The sequence below is a fragment of the Anguilla anguilla genome, chromosome 18, assembly GCF_013347855.1.
Source record: "Anguilla anguilla isolate fAngAng1 chromosome 18, fAngAng1.pri, whole genome shotgun sequence".
Taxonomy (NCBI): Eukaryota; Metazoa; Chordata; class Actinopteri; order Anguilliformes; family Anguillidae; genus Anguilla; species Anguilla anguilla.
Genome location: NC_049218.1, coordinates 3,828,650 through 3,848,234, shown reverse-complemented (window position 1 = coordinate 3,848,234; position 19,585 = coordinate 3,828,650). Strand labels below are relative to the sequence as shown.

Genomic DNA, 19,585 nt, shown 5'->3' with positions numbered 1-19,585 from the left:
TGCCTTTTTAACGATGTGCCTTTTATTTTTTAAAGGGCTTTCCTATGGTGTCCAGCCAACGGCGCGCCATGGGCAACGGTTCGATCAAAACCCCGCGACTGGAGGAGAGCTGCATGGCCTCCAGCCTGAAGGAACCGGCGGCCTGGGAGGCAGAGGCGGCAGCGGAGCCCCTGAAAGCTCGCGTGGCGCGCCTGGAGGATGAGCTGAGCCAGCGGGAGGAGCAGCTGCGGGCGCGGGAGCAGGAGCTGCGCGCCCTGCGGAAGGAGCTCGCCGCCAAGGTGTCGCAGATCGACAAGCTCCAGGACGCCATCGGCTACAACAGCCTGGGCCGGTCGCCGCCGGCCCCGCTGCGGCCCAGCCGCCGGCTGCTGAGCGTCATCAACCAGGGCCCCAGCCGCTTCCACCGCGTGGCCGTGGAGGTGCACCGCCGGCTCAAGGCCAAGGAGGGCGTGTCCGCCGAGCCCACCTCCGCCCGCTACTGCGGCGGGTTCAAGGCCCAGCACCTGTCCTTCGAGCGGGCGCGCGTCCGCAAGGACTCCAGGTGAGGGGGCGTGGCTAACGGAAATCACCTGTATGATATATCGGAAACATATGGATTTGTTTTTCATGCATATAAAAATCAAACATATATTGATATGTATTTAAAATAACATGCATTGCAATATATAAAGTGGCAATGATTTGTAAAATGCGTCTTTGGACCTCACTAACTTCAACCCTGTGTAGGTCCACTGTATAACAAAATGACACTAAAGACAGGACCCCCCCCCCCAACCCCCCTCAAAGAAAAAAACCATTACATTACTCATGCTATATTTGGCCACGTACTGTGAAGTGTCGCCATATATTGACAAAATTATTTTCTGCTCAGGACAATCGAAGAAGTTAAAATAAGGCAGCACAATTATTCACCCCAAAAGTTAATTAGTTTAATTCATGTGTGGAAAAAAAACAACATTTTTGCCCACAAGGCTGAATCAGGGTTCGCAATGTGTCAAATGTATATTTTAGGGGTTAATAAGTGTGTGCAGACTTATTTTAAAGGGAGAGTCCACCTGTTGACAGTCATTATGAGCAACAATTTAAACCACATTCTTTAATCTGTACTTGCTGTTTGACGTAACTGTATTCTGAAGCTCATGTATTCAATATGACAAATATGCCAATGGCACACACTAAGGGAAGACATATTTTTGAGCCACAAAGTCAGCAATGTCATAGTATTGATCCATTGCATTTACAAACAAGGAGTTCAGCAAATAACAAAAAATGCGGGAAAAAATGAATTTTTTGAAAATGGTGGTTTCTGTTTTTTTTTTTTTTTTGCTATGGTGGTTCTGTTTAAACGTATGTTCCCTGTGGTGGTCTGCACCTCAAAACTATATGCATATGCATATTCCATTCTTTAAGTGGTATGCCCACAGAGTAGATATGTTGTTTGGGGTTTTTCCCTTTTACAACAGTAACTTTCTGCTGGGGTAACTGGGGTAACTGGGGTGACTGCCTTTTCTGGGTAAAAAAAAAAGAAGGTCCCAGCAAGCCTTTGTAGTGGCAGCAACCAGAAGAAGAATTAAAAGCTCATATTAACATAATACACCCGGAGAAATGAAAAGGTAGAAGGGGACGACAAAAGCCAGTCCCATGTATATGCATAGGGTAGATAATTACAGCTTTAATTAACAAGGCATTCGCTGCCCTGCCGCTACTCTTATAGACTAATGCATTCACAAGTGGCAGCTTCGCGGATCTCTCCCCATTCTTTCAGATGTGCAAATGAGAAGCCTCCTGTTCCACCGCGAACCGCCGCGTAAAAACAAGCCACCTTAAAGATGGCGGTCTCAGTTTCATACGAGCTCATCAGTTTTAACTGCGCGCAGCACTGTATAGGCAAGCTTGTAAAAACTAGCACCACCCCCCCCCCCCCCCAATACTGTATTTGTGCATATGTTTTATGCATATTTTAAGCGTCCATTACCACAAGGAATGTGAAAGCAGGGAAACGCAATTGCAACAATTTCATTTTCACAAAATGGCAGTTTAATCGGGCAATTCTTGAAGATGTATTTGGATTTCCCAGGAGAAAGATGAATTTTGAAACAGCAATGGTTTCCATTATTTTCCCAACTTTGACACTACACAGTGTTTTCAAAGCATAACAAAATGGGGTATTGGGAAATGGGGTCTTTCAAAGGTGAACACCTAAAGCTGCTAGATCACTTCAGTAACAAACCCATCACAAACTCCAGTGTACAGCATTCTCTTGATTATGAGAAGTTGATTTATTTACAGAATACACATTATGCAGTAAATGTCAGAAAGCAAATTCAGGATGCTCATGCGTCTCTCCTATTCTGTTTTGGGCAGGCGTGTCTCATTTTGTACAGTCATGGACTGACAAATTGTGGTTCTTTTCCTTCTCCTCTCTCCCCTGCTACTACCAGCACCAAAAAGCTGATCAACGATGCCATCATGAACAACGACTTCCTGAAGAAGCTGGAGCCCCAGCACATGCGGGAGATGGTGGACTGCATGTACGAGAAGATCTACACCGAGGACCAGCTGGTCATCCAGGAAGGGGAGCCGGGGAACCACCTCTACGTGCTGGCAGGTCATATATAGAGCTCTTATTCTTCTCTCACACCGCTTTCTCTCTCGCTCTCTCTCTCTTTCTCTCTCTCCATGCCTGCGCTTATAAACTGCAAAATGCAATGGTGCTTGGGGTCGGTGTGGTGCTAGCCAGCAACCACCTATTAGACCGTTGGTCCACCAGCTGTCGTGGCAACTGCTGTTTCTGACAGCAGTCCTATAGGTGCTTTGCTTGCTGGAAGGTGGACACCGTGTATTTAAAAGAAGGAAAAAAAAAAAGCCCTCACACACTATGTTCACACTGTGCATTAAAACGGTGAAGTAGCTGCCATTTTGCGCTATGTTTACCACAGTATACGAATGCTCAATTTAATAAAATACAACTTTTGATGGTTTTAACTTTCAAAAGGCTTCTTTAGCCTTTCACATTTCTGATATATCGTCTGCATTCCTCAGAAAAGACAGATCAGTATAATGCAGCAGCACCAAATGGCAGGGAGCTGGTGAATATTTAATTAGAAAAAAATGCACTTAGACAACGATTCTGCCATGGTTAGCATGTTTACTGTTTCTGCTTCTATTACTGTTTAATATTACTGATATTTGCTATTGCTCTCACTACTATTTTACTGTTACAGTTATTGTTTACTCTTGCTAAGTTACTGTTAAAGGCCTGTATTGTATGATTTATAATATAAGTCACTGTATGCTTTGTGCTGTTGAATTCCTGACGGACATCGCTGTGTCATGCTGTAGATGGCTTGCTGGAAGTCATACAGAATGGCAAGTTACTTGGGCAGATGCGTACGGGGACAGCATTTGGGGAGTTGGCCATACTGTACAACTGCAAGAGGACCGCCTCAGTCAAAGGTGAGAGGGACCTGCAATGCACCCATTAGGGGTTGAGTAAAAATACCATAGTTTTTAAATGTAACATAATCCCCCCCCCCCCATTGACACAACTACATAAGTGCAGGAGACTGCAGTCCTGGAGGGCTAAAGTGTCTTGATTTTTTGGGGTATTTCACCAATTCAGTCCACAAATCATGGCCTACATTTCCTGCTAACTGACAGGAATATTTAAAGGGCATTTGCTCTCAGTGTTGTTTGTGATAATGGCTGTGTACATTGGTTTTAACGTGTGTCCGGTACAGGAATACATGCAAATGTGCAGCAAGTGTTTTGCCTTCTTCCTATCACCATAGAATGCCTGGAAGAACAGATCTGTTGTTTTCTCTTAAAACACTAAGGGTTAAACTCAAGCTGTGGCCTGTCTGTCTGCGAGAATTCATAAGCAAGCAATCCCCCGTGTTGTGTATTCTGTGTAGGGGAATTGAGGCATTTGATTTTTGTGGCTTATCCATGTGTGAAACACAAGCACACAGCTCATCAAAGCAGTCATATGGATATTTGAAGACCCACTAATGAATACTACAATTTACATTTCAAAGTACAGTGAGCAGAGAAGTTTATCTCAAGAGTGTTCAGTCCATACCTGCATATGCTTTGCTTAGAATTAAACCATATTTTAAAACTGCTTTTTTCCCTTCATCTATAAGCACAGTTGGTGAATATAGTTTTGATGCACTGAATTGTCTTCAGAGTCATTTCCATTTTGCTATTAATATTTTCAGTTTGTGTTTGTATGGTGCATCAGCTATGTTCAAATATTGAATCAAGGTACTGGGAAAACAATATAGAAATTCTACATTATGTACAAAGAAATGATGTGGCAAAAGCTTAATATTTCATGTGTCCAAAATATTTTATGAACAGGGGATATTGAGAGGCCATTCTTTGGTTTCTATATTTCTCCGAAATGATTTAAAGTAGAATAAAAATAAAATAAAAAAACATCAGAAATCCAGAATTTTTTTTCCCCTAGGATGCGGTTAAAGCATATTAAGGTTTAAGGTTTATTTTATTTAAGAAAGGGACAGTGCACATTAATGAACATGAGAACTTAGATGCACCATGTAAATGTGCCAGATTTTCATCTGTAGTCCCTGGGCAGGTTTATGGTTTAATTGTATATCATGTATCGTGCTGTGTTACTATGTACTGCATGTACTGCAGAGTTGGTGGTGTATGAGGTCTTTGGCATGCTGAACTCTCTTGACAGCCGTTTACCAGTCCCACATCTGGGCCCTGGACCGACAGATGTTTCAGAGCATCATGATGAGGTCCACACAGGCCCGAAATGAAGAATACTTCAGCTTCCTGCGCAGGTAAATCCAACCAGAGATACTTATTCTGTACCAGGGAGAGTGGTCGCCATGTTTGTTTGAGATTATTAAGCACATATCAAATCAAAAGCCTTTACAACGCTGATTTATAGTATATTGGTACAAAATACATTCCTTGGTTTCTTGCAGTACAATGCTTGATGCCTTTTAAGCATGCTTTTTCATTCTTTTTCTGAATATATTTCTTTATCTAGAGTGACTATGTAATAAATTGCTATTTTCTGTTGCCCAATCCTATAGTGTATCTCTACTAAAAGACTTGCCAGAGGAGAAGCTTGCAAAGATTGTTGACTGTCTGGAAGTGGTAAGTGTTTTTTCATCTAAGAAAATATATAATGATTGACTTAAAAAAAAAAAAAATTCAATAAAATTATTCACTCTTTTTGGTCTTGAGAAAATCAATGTGTGTGCGTGTGTGTGTGTGCACGACTGTGAGCACATGTGTATACTGCATGATAATGATTACCATACATTACTGTCAGGACTACTTTGATGAAGGGGAATACATCATCCGCGAGGGAGAAGAAGGGAACACATTCTTCATTATAGCCAAAGGACAGGTAAGGCAACAGGGCACAACAAAAGCACAAATCAGTTGCCCTTACCAGACTGATTTTTGGCCACTTATGCATCCAGGGGCACCACATTGGGCCCCACCACCCCAGAAAATCCTATGTTGTAATATTTTTGAGGTCCCTTGTCAGTCAGGGGCCTTGGAATTGTCCTAACTACCCCCCCCCCCCACCCCCCCCCCCCCCCACCACCACCACCACGCACATTAGGCTCCCCTTGTTACACCCAACAAAATAGTTCCCTTCAGTAAAAATGCCATAGAAATTTGCTTGAGGGAATGTAATTAAATGATATTTCTCCTTGGTTTAACGGACACCTTTGTGCAGTGAGAAACAGCAGGGTTTACTAACGCAGTCTCCTCAGATGTTTTTTATAAAAAAGGTACAATAGTAGAGCCACAGCTGGGATTTGTTCCTGCTACCTGCGAGTTATAAAACCTGGTCTCGGTTCTTTTGGCAGGTGTCTGTCACGCAAACCACAGAGGGCTGCCTGGAGCCTCAGGAGATAAAGACTCTGGGCGTAGGGGACTACTTTGGGGAGAAAGCGCTCATCAGGTACTGTAACTTCAGCCTTATGGGAAGTCACAGCTAACGACTGATTCTGTTTCTGCACCAATGGCGGAGAGGTATATAAAGTTAATAGCAAGAGTGCAAATGTGTCCTGTTTACGATGTAAAAAAGAAACATCGTTTTAGACCACAGTCTTACTGCAATGGTAGATACACCAGTGAGACTTAACGTACTGTGTAATATGTTTACTATAGAACGTCAGAGGCTCTTATCCCTTAACCGTGTAGGCAGATGGATTTTTAGGGCCATACAGTGCAGCTCCTTAGCAACTTGGCCACATTACCACCCACAGTTGGCATACCAGCGGATGGCCAAGCCTGCTATTTATTTATGTAAATGTGACTTTGGGATTACAATTCTGCTTTGCAGCGAGGATGTCCGCTCGGCAAACATCATCTCCAAGGAGAACGACACACAGTGCCTAGTGGTGGACAGAGAGTGAGTGCTTCTGTCACCTTCCTGCAATGTGTGCCTTGGCACGACTCTCAACACTGAACGTAGCCCCAAATCAACCTATGCACAATGTCAGTAAAAGGACTTTCACAATGTCAATTTTTCCCCCCAAAGGTACATATGTTAATAATTACAAAAGCAATATAAATAATCCACAGTTGCGGTCTCAGAATTAAGGGGAAAAAAATCACTATTTTGTTTATTTTTGAATAACGGAGCTGGAGAGAAGTTTCTATTTTAGGACCAAGGCATTCTTAGTTAGGTGGCAGTGTAGTACCAGTAATGGGTAAGGAGTTGGTCTTGTAACCTAAAGTTCGCAGGTTCAATTCCCAGGTTGGACACTGCCGTTGTACCCTTGAGAAAGGTACATAACCTGCATTGCTTCAGTTATATATCCAGCTGTATAAATGGACACAATGTAAAATGCTACGTAAAATGTTGTGTAAGTCGCTCTGGATAAGAGCGTCTCCTAAATGCCTGTAATTTGTAATAGTTTCACACGTGATGGGCTATTTTTTTTTTTTTTTTTGCAGCAACTTCAACCAGATGGTGGGGACGTACGAGGAGCTGCAGGCCTACCTGAGGGAGTACGTGGAGCAGCTCTCCCGCGGCGACGAGCAGAGGAACGCCATGTGAGTGCGGCTCGGAGGCGGAACGTTCTAGATCCCCACGGAGGCGGAACGTTCTAGATCCCCTCGGAGGCGGAACGTTCTAGATCCCCACGGTGACGGGCTTCGTCATTCCGTGGCAAAATATTATCAAGTGCACACGGCGCACTGCGCACATCCTGTCTGTTTGGCCGTAGATCATAACTTAAGTCTCCTGTGAAATTTGTGCCTTGTACAAATACACAGGGACTTGAGGACATAGTTGTTATGAATGAAAATAAAAGGTTTTCTTATATTCTTTGTTTTGAATTATTGGCCGTTGCTCCCCAACACTATCCCAACAAAGGTTTGTTATGACCAGTAAGCCCTAAGTATATTAGACGGACTTGCTAACATTCAGTAATAATACAAATGCAACAGGGCTACATCTATTATCCAGCCTGAGACTAAAAGACTTAAAGCTTTGTGGGCAGCAGGGTAGTATAATGGGTAAGGAGCTGGTCTTGTAACCTGAAGGTCACAGGTTCGATTCCCGGGTAGGAAATTGAACCCTTGAGAAAGGTACTTAACCTGCATTGCTTCAGTTTATATCCAGCTGTATAAATGGATGCAATGTAAAAGTTGCGTAAGTCGCTCTGGATAAGAGCGTCTGCTAAATGCCTGTAATGTGATGTAAATGTAAAGTTAATGAATGATACGTTGACCGACCCTAAGTGACACTGCATTTTTTTTTGCTGGGTTGTGTTAACAGGCCCCAGTCCCCGCAGGTGGACACCTCTCCTGAGGGCCGGGAGCTCCACAGGCTGCGGGAGAAGGTATGCCACCTGCCGGCCGGCTCGCCGTTCCAGGAGCTGCAGGTGGTGGCCACCCTGGGCATGGGAGGCTTTGGCCGGGTGGAGCTGGTGAGCTTGTCCCTTGTGCTCTGCTACCGCACGTGTTCTTAAAGAAATGCTTTTTTTGTGGTTTGGTTAAATGTCTGAAGACAGGTGTCTCGTGGCGTAGCCTGTAGAGCACTGTCCACATGCTCATTACGAGCCGCGACATCGGCAGTTTGAATCAGGCAACGCGACCTTTGTCATGCGTCTCTCCCTCTCTCTTTCCCCTGTTCTTCCTGTCTCTCTACACTGTCCTGCCAAATAAAGCTGAATTTTTTTTTTTTAAATGTCTGAAGACACACAACTTGGGTAGTGGACAAACTAAAAATTTAAACCCAGATATAATTTTCGATATTGCCCATCATTTACAAATACGTCTTTTCAGGGCTGTTTCTGTGATCTTCCAGGAAAGTGTTTTCTTGGGTAACAAACTTGTAATTTCACTTTCCCAGAGGTTTATATTCAAATACTTAAAATAGTACGGAGTTCTTGCACAGAAATATCCTCGGCTTCTCAATAGATGTACTTATACATGACAACTGAAAGGTAAACTACTTTTTGGACATAAAATGTAAAAGATTTCGGAAAGTAGCGCTACGTGAAATTTTATGTAATATGCCAGAGGACAAAGAGGCAGACTTTGGGAAAGTGCCTGTTACTTATCAAAGTTCCCATTTCACCTTTAGGTGAAACTGAAGGACGAGGACACGACATTTGCCTTGAAGTGCATCAAGAAGAAGCACATAGTGGAGACCAGACAGCAGGAGCACATCTACTCTGAGAAGAACATCCTGCAGCAGACTAATTCGCACTTCATCATCAGGTCAGACCGGTTTATCAGCTGTGCATATTTTCTCTTACTGTATGTCCCTGGATATTTAGTGAAGCAATCAGGATTGACCTTGCCAAGCTGAATCTGCAAATGACTAAGTCCTGTATCCTCCATTTTAAAGTCAATATTAAGGAGTGAGAGTGAATGATAAATCAGAAAAAAAATTTTAAAGAGTGAAAGTAGATTTTTGTGGTTAATTCAACTGAATCACATTCAGCACCTTGGTAAATGTTTTTTAGAGAAGGTCCTCATTAGGTATTGATGGGGTGGGGTGGGTATACGATAAACTTCACCTTTGTGAAGACTAAGTGTTGATTTGTATGAATACGCTGTTATATAAAATGGTACAAATAATTTATGTATTGTGCATTGTCGAATGAACGCGTTTTCATTAATATCCATACAATGCACAAAAGAGCATTTGAGGCAAGGAGGACTCAACTGTGGATTGCTGAGGCTGTGATGAGGATGTCATCATGTGGTTATTATGAAAATTGATATTTATTGTAACGTTGGAACAAATGAATAATACATTGTCGAAAAGAGTGACCTCCAACTGTTTCGCACAATGGCGGAGCGAATTGAGGTGACGGACGTAGCTGAACACTTTGCATCCCTTTCAGTTTCCCTTTTGAAAATACGCTAATGAATCAGTCCTTGGCAGAGTAACATTCAGTTTTATTCACACCAGAAATAACAGTCCTTATCCTCATGTCTATTGCTGCATCGGGCATTGCTCTTGGTCTGGCACTCTGTTTTAGGCTCATATTTACAGCCGCCATGACAAGACTGTGTCCCACAGCTTGCTAAGCGGCAGCTACTATTGATAGAGGTGCGGAGACCATGTTCTGGTGAGTGATGTGTACGCAGGTAGCACATTCAATACCTTACAGTATTTGTAGTGGATAGTTTTAGCCGTCTTTACGTTTTCTTTTTCTCCTTACCTCCCACAATGGGTTTATAACTGTTCTTAATTATGTGGCAAGTTACTAGATTAAATATTGTTCACAGAAGAAATAACATACGCATAGCACATGTTTGGTGATCTGTGTCAGATTTTGCTACATAGAAATGCTACGGGACGGATCAACAAAGATACCTCCCCAAGCTGCGAGCTCTCTAATTGACTACTTGTTGGCATAGTAACAGACAGATGTGTGTTCCCATAGGCTCATTCTAACTGAAGCAGAGCTGCAGTATTCCGCATGTGGTTGACTTGGGCGCTAGGGCCCTTGCCCACCCAAGCATGCCATGTAAGGACCTGACAATCCACCGGGGAAGTAGTTAGCACACAATTTTGGTATTTTTTCTTTTTACCCAGTAAACAGGGCACTTTCACCATCTGTATCATTCCGGAAGGGAAATGGGTTATACATTTCGGCTACAATTTCACAGTGATGTTGACACAACGTCAAGCACTGAGAAAGGGCATTCACCACAAAGTAGGAATTACTTCTCCCTTACCCAAGGGGTTCCTTTTCATGCGTCTTCCTAACCAGACGGGTGTTGCTAGGCAGTTTAGAAGGCGGTGATGTCACACTCTCACATCCGTGATTTATCTGACAGGTGACATTCGAGGACAAAGAGCGCCCCACAGCTACTCCTAAGGCTCTCAGGGGCAAAGAGTACTCCCATCCCAACCTCTCTCTCTCTCTCTCTCTCTCTCTCTCATATATATCGAAAGCATTCCAGGGGGCACCAGCTGGCTCAAACTTGCCCAAAGGAACTGAGAGCCACAACAGAAATTGTTTTAAGAGTCACCTTATTTAAAGTGCCTCAGAACATCAAATGTACAAAAAGCTTTGACTGATCTTTTCCAAGCGAGCAGTGCAGGTTGGGCTTGCAGCCGATTACGTCGGTAAGCTCAAGGTGTTAAATAAGCTGGATGCAAGGCTTAACGCATGCTCATCCTGTGGCAATAAAGAGCCTGTACAGAGGCTAAACTCAACATCTAGTCCTGTGAGCAACACTTTTAAAGGGCATCAGTGCCTTTATAATAAGTGGAAATACTTGCATGCCTATATTTCAAATATATATACGCTCTACTGTATAAAGTAGCCCTTGACTCACAGTCTAAATTCCTTACAAAGTCAGAGTCCTAATATGCACCAATGACTCTGCCTACTTTCAGGCATTCACGTCATGATGGCACCTTTCCAGAGAGTACGCCATTTTCAATTTTAGGTTTAGATTTGCCGGGTTGTTTTTCCATTTATGCTTATTTATTTTTAATTTTTTTTACTGGATTACTTTTTGATTGTTAATTTAATTGTTTATTTTCCCTTCTGACACTTGACTCCCTGCTGTCTCTCTCTCACTCTCTTTGTGTGCGGAATCCCTTCAGTGTCTTGCTCTGCTCCCGTTAGTAACGCGACGTTCCGGCTCCCATTCCAGGTTATTCCGGACGTTCCGGGACGCCCGGTACGTGTACATGCTGCTGGAGGCCTGCCTCGGGGGGGAGCTGTGGAGCACGCTCAGGGACATGTGAGTGTAGGTCTCTTTTTTAAATAAATTTAAAAAGCGCTGCACCTCAAAACTACTGCACACGCAGTGGGGGCATGGATTTCTTTCTGTTACAGCGAGAGTATTACAAAGCAGACCTGAGTCAAATATGTAAAAAAAGAATTTGTTTTGGATTCAAATACTTTTCGGTGCTCTATTGATCTTGCCTGGTGTAATTGAGCCTGCCAATATGACCAGAAGGCGGGGTTTGCACTTTTTGAGAGTATTTAATCGGTTCCAATATACTAGACAAGATCAGTAAAGCGTAGAAAAGTATTTGAATCCAAAACTAACACGTATTTGACCCAGGTCTGTCACAAAGTCTGTTTTTTTTAAACAAGTACAGTGTCAGAATGATAGAAAAAAGGACTTTACTGAACTTGACTGAAAACGACAAACTTGATTGAAAATGACATTAAATATAAGTACTTAATAAATATTTAGATTTAGAAGAACATAGGAGAGTTGAAGTCAAGCACAGTGTGGGCTGCTAGGTACCTCACATTCCATTAAAACACTGTTCTAGAATGTTGATGGGGTCCATGATTCCAGTGTGTCCAGGCTGAGGCCAACAGTGTCACAGTGGGTGTGTTATTGGGCATTGCATCTCTGCGGGTCTTCGATTTGCATCTCATCGCACACCAGCGCCCCCTTCTGGTCAACACAGCACCCACCGTCTGCCTGTGTATGCTGCACATTAAGTGTCCACTTCTGACGAAATCTTTTGTCACATATTCCATTTGGATTTAAAACTGTACCACGTTCTGAGCAATTCAGTCTGTGTATCTGCACACTGAAGGCCGCCCTCTTTTAACTTAGGAATTTCCTAGGAACAACCGGAATAAAAACACCACGGAGAAAGGTCAACATCTGATGAATATACCAATTAACTGATGTGTTAACTGAATGAATTTTAAAAAATTAACTGACTTTTTTTGTTTTTGTTTTGATTGACAGATAGCCCCACTTTATAGAGAGCATTAATTCTCTGCACTCTCTTGCTTTCCTCAAAATGACAAACCCCAGCTAGCAAGCACGCAGTGGGGCCCAATTAGAAACCGGCTGTTCCATCAGCTGTCGACCCAACCAGCTTTTTTGCACTCTGCACTACAGTTAGGGCTACAAATAGACGGGTCAAATTGAGGCTGTCGAAGGCAGAAAATAGCCTGCTAATGGTCCGGCCGCTAGCCGACCACTGGAGTGCCCAATTGCAAGACGCTGGAGTGCCGGCAGATTTAGCCAAAGACGGCCCATTAGGTGATTGCTTTGGGCCCACTTCGCTTAACCATAGTACTGCTGTCCTCAGTACAGAGTCATTGTAAGAACAAAATTTCCCACAATTCTTTTTTCACCTGCTTGCTACCTAAAATGTCTTTAAATTAAAACCCCCGTTCTTAAACATTTACCTAAGTTAAAATACAGCATGCATACGGATGGATGCCTTTTTGAGGCCCGTCTCAGCAAGCTTGCGGACTTGATTCCCATTTGGGACACTGCTTTTTGCACCCTGAATTGCCTCAGTAAAAATATACAGCTGTAGAAATGTAATGTATTCAAGTTGCTCTGGATAAGAATGTCTGCTATATGCCCAAAATATCTCCAACCTAGAACCGCTGTAATGTGTGCTACTTTTCCTGATTGTTCAGTACTTACTTGATGAATGGATGTGTCTGACTGCACAGGTAACTCACCGTACGTGGTTTCTTAGTGCTAGATAGGAGGCAGATTAATTTTAAAAATTCAACAAGAACCCAGCCAGAGCATGTAGTTTTCAAGGTCAGGTTGGGGGATCCCTGTGATAAGGGCTTCCAGGGTGCATGGCTTTGCTGACCGTAACAGTGAGCTGTATGGGAAGGGATGTAGCTTACGGCCTATTTGCCCTGCTGTGTGTCTTGCAGGAGTTTCTTTGAGGAGTCCGTCGCTCGGTTCTGCATCGGCTGTGTCCTGGAGGCCTTCGACTACCTGCACGGACGGGGGGTGGTGTACCGTGACCTCAAGCCAGAGAACCTGCTACTGGACAGTCACGGCTACGTGAAAATGGTACCACGGCAGATACTGACTGCAGGGGGAGACTTTCATAGAATTTAATTCATGTCTCATATCCAATTTTAACTTAATTTATTCTCAATGTTTTCTCAGATCAGGGAACCCAATGAATCTTTAATTACTGGATAATTGCAATCAACTATCGGAATATTTAACTTGCAAGAATTGTCATTTCCAAAATGCACAGATATGTTAGGCCATTAAGTAAAACAGACCTTTGCTAGAGTTTGTGGTTTACGTGCGTAAAGGCGAATAAGGTCTGCTAAGGCAGCCCGTGAGAATTCTCACTGTGACATCATCAGGAAGCAGTTGATCGTGTTGGTCTGTGTTTCCAGGCGGATTTCGGCTTCGCCAAGAAGATCGGCCTGGGGAAGAAAACCTGGACCTTCTGCGGCACGCCCGAGTACGTGGCCCCTGAGGTGATCATGAACAAGGGCCACGACTTTGGGGCCGACTGCTGGTCCCTGGGGATCCTCATCTTTGAGCTGCTCACGGGCAGGTAGGAAAGCACCCCCTCAGCACAGACACACGGGTCCTAAAATCATGAGATATTTCATTGTCGTTCTAGTGAGGAAGTACAGGAACGAATGATGAATTAATGCTAGAGACTCTTGTGTGTAGCAATAACAGAATGTAAACAAGCAACGGCGGTTTTTATGGCAAATTTCAAGGGCGGTGTAAAGTCAACGGAGGGAGCAGCGTGGGCAATGCTCTGAAATTGCATGCATGACAGAGAGGCTCTCGACAGTGGCCTGTACAGGCCCTTCAGTCCAAATGAGCCAATTGGAATGAGCCATCAAGACACCATTCACGACCGATGCAGCTGAGATCACAGGAGGTTGCCAAGGTAACAGGGTTGAAAAGTGTGGAGGGAAGACGGTGAAGAGTACTGGACTTTACCGTCTTCTCTGTGCATCCATCTGGCTGACTATATGACCACGTTTCACAACTCCGCAGTTTTGATAATAAATTATTCATAGATGTACTCCTCATTAAACACCTAGGCCTCTTTTCACCATGATATTTTCTAAGTCTGTTTTGGCTGTTTTGAATTCACAGTTTAGGTCGAGAACCCAATCAAGCAACGACCCATGATGATTATATAATCTGAAATAAATCTTTCCAGATATTTTGCCATTGTGCGATCCCATAATTTTAGTGGCAATCACCATAAAAATTATGATGGTTTATGGCGCATCAGTCATAACGTTCCACAAGGAGGGGGGACTGTCGCCATCTCATTGCACAAGAGTGACCCCTGTGGTCGATTAGGGTACTGCGTTCTGCCTGCACCAGCCTCGCATCCAGTGCAGTGACTGCACAACTCAGCAGGTAGACTGTTAAAATTACTAAACTCTCCAGAACTGAGAAAGATCTAAGATGAGAGATGGGCCTCCAAATGTGAATGGGCATTTAGAATCGCAAGGAAATGAGAAAAAATCAGGGGGATAAAACTGATTTAAAACCTGAACCGTTTTTTCTTTTCCATTTTTTTCCCCCTCAGCCCCCCTTTCTCTGGATCAGACCCCATTAAAATCTACACCACGGTGCTACACGGGATTGAGAAAGTTGACTTTCCCAAGCGCATCAGCAAGCGACCGGAGGACCTTATCAGAAGACTGTGCAAGTGCGTTTCTCCACAAATGCCATTCAGTTTTCCTTGATGACTCAACAGTGTTGTGTGACTAACTAAATTTGGCTGAGGTAAAAGGAAGTAGGTCTGCATGTCTCTCTCTCTCTCTCTCTCTTTTAGTATCTGTTTATCCATCTTTCAGAACCTTGCTCCTTCAATTTCCATGGTTCTGTGGTTCTGCAATGTTAGCTGGTGACAGACTGCATTCCAGAATAATTTCAAGCTTTTTTCACATGGTTTTATGTGTCATTCTAATGTGTGTTATTATGTATTGTGCCAGGATTGTGCAGCTTGCTTTGTGCATCATATTAGCCCCAGTAACTTAATTTACAGAGTACATAAAAGTGTACATAAACAGCCAGTTTTGTCAGAAATTGCTGGCTGGTCAGCACCCTACGCTGATGTCATGTGGCTGTGGTGCAGGGGTGTCCACTCTTATCCGCACTGTGACACCTGATTCTACTTATCAAGGTCTTGACTGAAGACCATGATTGGTCAATTAGTTGAATGAGGTGTCGTAGTGCTGGGCTGAAACAAACACCTGCACCCACATCGGCCCTTTTCAGATAAGATCTGAGAGCTGGTTTAAAGTGTCTGACGCGTTTCTCTGCTCCCACACACAGGCTCAACCCAGCAGAGAGGCTGGGGAACAAGAAGAACGGGATCATCGACATCAAGAAGCACAAGTAATGTCCCGCATTACCCAAACAGCCAAGCGCCATGGCTCCCCAAACTCTTACCTCAAGGCCTCCTAAAATGCACACGCCTGTGACTGAGGACCCCCCAATCAATAGATCCCCAGAAACGGATTTCTGTCCACACCTACATCCAACACCCACTACAAGCTGCTATACAGCTGTATTTAAGGAACTTTTGGCTACTCTTAACTGTAGCAACAAAAAAAAAAACAGGAGGCATATGCATTTTTAATCATTTATCAATTGGTAAATGACCTAATGTTAGCTGGCCTGCTGAGTGAAAATAAATGAAATGTTTTTTTTGTTTTCATGGTCAGCTCCTGACCATGTGCATAGGGTGTTTCGTTCAGTTTAATGTGGGTTTTGAAATCTAAGAAACAATGGCACACTGGTTGTATTAAAGGGCTTTGTACGCAACACAGCAGCTGTGATGTTTCCTCTGAATGAAATTGAATTGAAATGGCAGAGGAGGGATGAGACAGGACGTGTTGAGAGGGTTTAATGGGCAGAATACAAAACAGAGAGAAGGCTACAAACACACCGTCCTCATCACCGAACAATACGCAGACACAACAGTGGAAAAACCGGATGTTTCCGAGACAAGGACGCTTCCCGTCGTCCGCTTTCAGGTCACTTAACGGCGCGAAAGCGCTCTGTTTTTTTCAACACCCCTGTTTGTCTCTCGCTAAAGACACTGCTTTTAAACTAATGGCACACGTGTTAGCGTCCATTGCTAAATACACACAGTGCTGTCTCCTTCCAGTCATGCGCAGTAGTTAAGGGTTTTTGCAGTTTGCCATTTTTAATTTGTAGCCAGCTCAGTTGTGGTTAAATAGCGCTCAGGAGGTTGACTGAGGTCACAGGGGGATGTTGCACTTTGACGGGTTGGGGTCAGGGCTAAAGACCGGGGTCCTGATGCTTTCTTTGCCTTATGGGGCGACATAGCTCAGGAGGTAAGACCGATTGTCTGGCAGTCGGAGGGTTGCCGGTTCAAACCCTGCTCTGGGCGTGTCGAAGTGTCCTTGAGCAAGACACCTAACCCCTAACTGCTCTGGCGAATGACAGGCATCAATTGTAAAGCGCTATATAAATGCAGTCCATTTACCATTTACCATTTATCTAGGTGGTTCCAGGGATTCAACTGGGAAGGACTGAGACGCCAGAAGCTGACATCCCCTCTAAAGAGAGAGGTGAAGTATTTTCATTCTGCATAGAGAGTATTTCTTACCCAGCTCCTGGAACAGAAACACCCCATATCACATAAAGATAAGTGGAACTCAAGTTCAGTTAAACAGATATATTAACTGGGTAACTACGTGCAGAGACACTTGATGGTAGCTTCATTAGCGGTGTTCATGCCATTCATAATTCATGAATATGAAAAATTGTTTATGAGACAGTTAATGTTAATTGTTATGAGTAACGATAGATGCCATGTTCATGTTAAGAAGGGACAGGGCATCAGGAGCTTCCGTATCAGTTATGCAGTGACAGTAAGCTACATAAGCTTGCTTTATCTCTTTATGTTTCAACAATGATCTTATCAGCGAAACTACATATACAAACATAAAACCATATCAAGTTTAATATAATTACAAAAACTATTTTTCCTCTGTTCATACTATCAAATCTAAACGTGAGCACGTATTATTTCAAGGAATGTTTTATTTTATTATATGAATAACTTATTTAGCTAGCTTTTTAACTTCAAGTCGGCTGTGGTGTTCTTTCTAGCTGAAGGGCCCATTGGACCACAGCCATTTTGATATATTCCCCCCTGAAGCAGAGGAACCCCCAGATGAACTGTCTGGCTGGGATAAGGACTTCTGAGACCCCTGGACACACACATACAGTCCGACCCCAAGAAGGAGCTTTTACCTTCCAATCCAGCACTTCTCTCAGCAACATCTCATTGGATGAGGACAACTATCAACCAACATGGATGAGCCAATGAGAGACCTAAACTGTGTCTGGGAGGTCAACACACAAGGATTTGAGAAGACGTCTTTTCATAAGGCAGATACTGACCTTTCGTTCGGAGCAGAAGTGGGAGTGATGGGGAACAGGGTAACAGAATATCACTCCAAGCACCACAGTGACAGGGACGACCCTCTTAGTGAAAGCTTTCACACAATATGTTTGTATCAAAATACCTAGCCTCAGGACACAGAGGGTAAGTATTAATCTGTATCGGCATGGTTACTGCATTAATCTGTATCGGCATAGTTACTGCAGCATAGTTACCGCATTAATCTGTATCGGCATAGTTACTGCAGCATAGTTACCGCATTAATCTGTATCGGCGTAGTTACTGCAGCATAGTTACCACATTAATCTGTATCGGCATAGTAACCGCATGAATCTGTATCAGCACAGTTACTGCAGCATAGTTACCGCATCCCTGAATCTCAGGCCCTGCATCAGCAGCATCGGAACATTTCTGCATCCGTGTCGTTTGTCATTTCATATGGTCTCAGCTCTGTAACTCTGACGCAAATGCATCTATAACTGCATCCAGATCAAAAAAGAGAGTTCTTCCTCAAATGCATTTGTATTCTTTAACATATGGGCACACATTTATATGTGCACAGAAGTCATTGACTTCTTTAGCATATGTGTGGCCCAGAACCCGCCACTGGCACTTATTGGTGTTCATATTTTTTTAATGTTATATTATTGCAATGGCTTTATTTCCTTGTTGGCATAATTCCTTGAATTCAGTGAATATTTTATTCTTGGATGCAGGCGTACATGTGCATATGCTTCATGTTTAGCAATATAGTGTGACTATTTTTTGTAACAATCAAAGCTAGCTGTCATATATCTGTTAATCTATGTTCAAAGCTGAATCTGAACCTCTGGTTGATTTTAAATTTGGCATATTACCTGTTTATTATGCGGACTGATCTTCTTATCCAGACCTGGAACACTTGGCTCTTCAGAAACCACTACCATGTACAGCAGTTTTAATAATTAATTAGATGTGCATAATAGAAATTTCAGGCTTTTCAGTAAGATCAATTTTGGACTTTTCTACATGTAGTAGGGAATGCACTGAACGGCTAATCATTATCTGGGTACTCTCTAGACTGCAGGAAAAAGGACAACCCATGGTGGACTGAATAGCATGCTCAGGTTATCATGCTCTCTTGTGTTCTCATGTACAACGTGTGAGCTCCAGCACTCACCCCAATGCACCAAAACAGTACGTGTTACAGATTCAAACAAATCAAAACCACTTACCAACCACTTCTGGAGCCTAACCCTTTTTTCTCCTATTCCCCCGGATGATCAAAATTATAAGGAAGTGGATTGGGATCTGGGTAATGGGACTTCTAGACCATGGAATCTAATCCTGAATAATACTTTATTAATAATAAACGCTCTTGCACGTTCTCATCTCAATGGAAGATTTTCAGTGGCCTTACAATCTCAACTTGGCCTTTTGAACTGTCATTGAATTCCCTTAAACGCCTATACTGATTGGTTTACACTGAATTTACATGAGAAAGGAACAATATTATGATACAGTGTTAAGGTACTGGAGAAATTCTCCAAATTACTGTAGCATTAGGCCGTGCTTTTGTAAATATGAGATGTTCATCAACATCATGTCTTTAATTGTTAATATTTTGTATTTATAATAAAAGAACCAAAGCTTTTACTAAAGTGGACCCAGGTGATTACGTTTTTTTTTGGCTTTTATCTACTGGTGGTACTCCCACAGTCATAGAAATAATGTCAGCATAAACATTTAAAGTATTTTGATATACGAGTGTAAACTATTTTCTGTATCAAGGTATTTTATGAATACTTTCAGAAAATATTTTTTATATGCCCCTTTCAAATAATGTGAATTTTGTTATTTTTCATTTGATGTATAATATTTTTACAGTATATATGTATTTTACTTACATTTTCCTACTCAACATCACTCCTAGATGTGGTTACAAGCAGAAATGTA

General features: G+C 42.9%; 1 protein-coding gene across 1 annotated transcript; it reads left to right on the top strand.

Moving 5' to 3' along the window:
- The first annotated feature begins 41 nt into the window (after positions 1 to 41).
- Positions 42 to 19,289, top strand: LOC118217808 (cGMP-dependent protein kinase 2). The gene is made up of 18 exons (XM_035399857.1): positions 42 to 541; positions 2,442 to 2,608; positions 3,343 to 3,456; positions 4,709 to 4,814; positions 5,073 to 5,136; positions 5,315 to 5,392; positions 5,865 to 5,959; positions 6,344 to 6,412; positions 6,961 to 7,059; positions 7,787 to 7,937; positions 8,597 to 8,733; positions 11,137 to 11,226; positions 13,143 to 13,284; positions 13,626 to 13,789; positions 14,795 to 14,917; positions 15,547 to 15,609; positions 16,745 to 16,811; positions 17,356 to 19,289. Exons 1-18 carry the CDS (start codon positions 45 to 47, stop codon positions 17,449 to 17,451), a joined length of 2,322 nt encoding a protein of 773 aa, XP_035255748.1. The 5' UTR covers positions 42 to 44; the 3' UTR covers positions 17,452 to 19,289.
- Positions 19,290 to 19,585: the final 296 nt, after the last annotated feature.

Coding starts and splice junctions, on each gene's coding strand:
- LOC118217808 (XM_035399857.1), top strand. CDS start 45: ATGGTGTCCAGCCAACGGCGCGCCATGGGCAACGGTTCGATCAAAACC. Junction 5,393..5,864: donor TCATTATAGCCAAAGGACAG/GTAAGGCAACAG, acceptor TTCTTTTGGCAG/GTGTCTGTCACGCAAACCAC. Junction 5,960..6,343: donor GGGGAGAAAGCGCTCATCAG/GTACTGTAACTT, acceptor TCTGCTTTGCAG/CGAGGATGTCCGCTCGGCAA.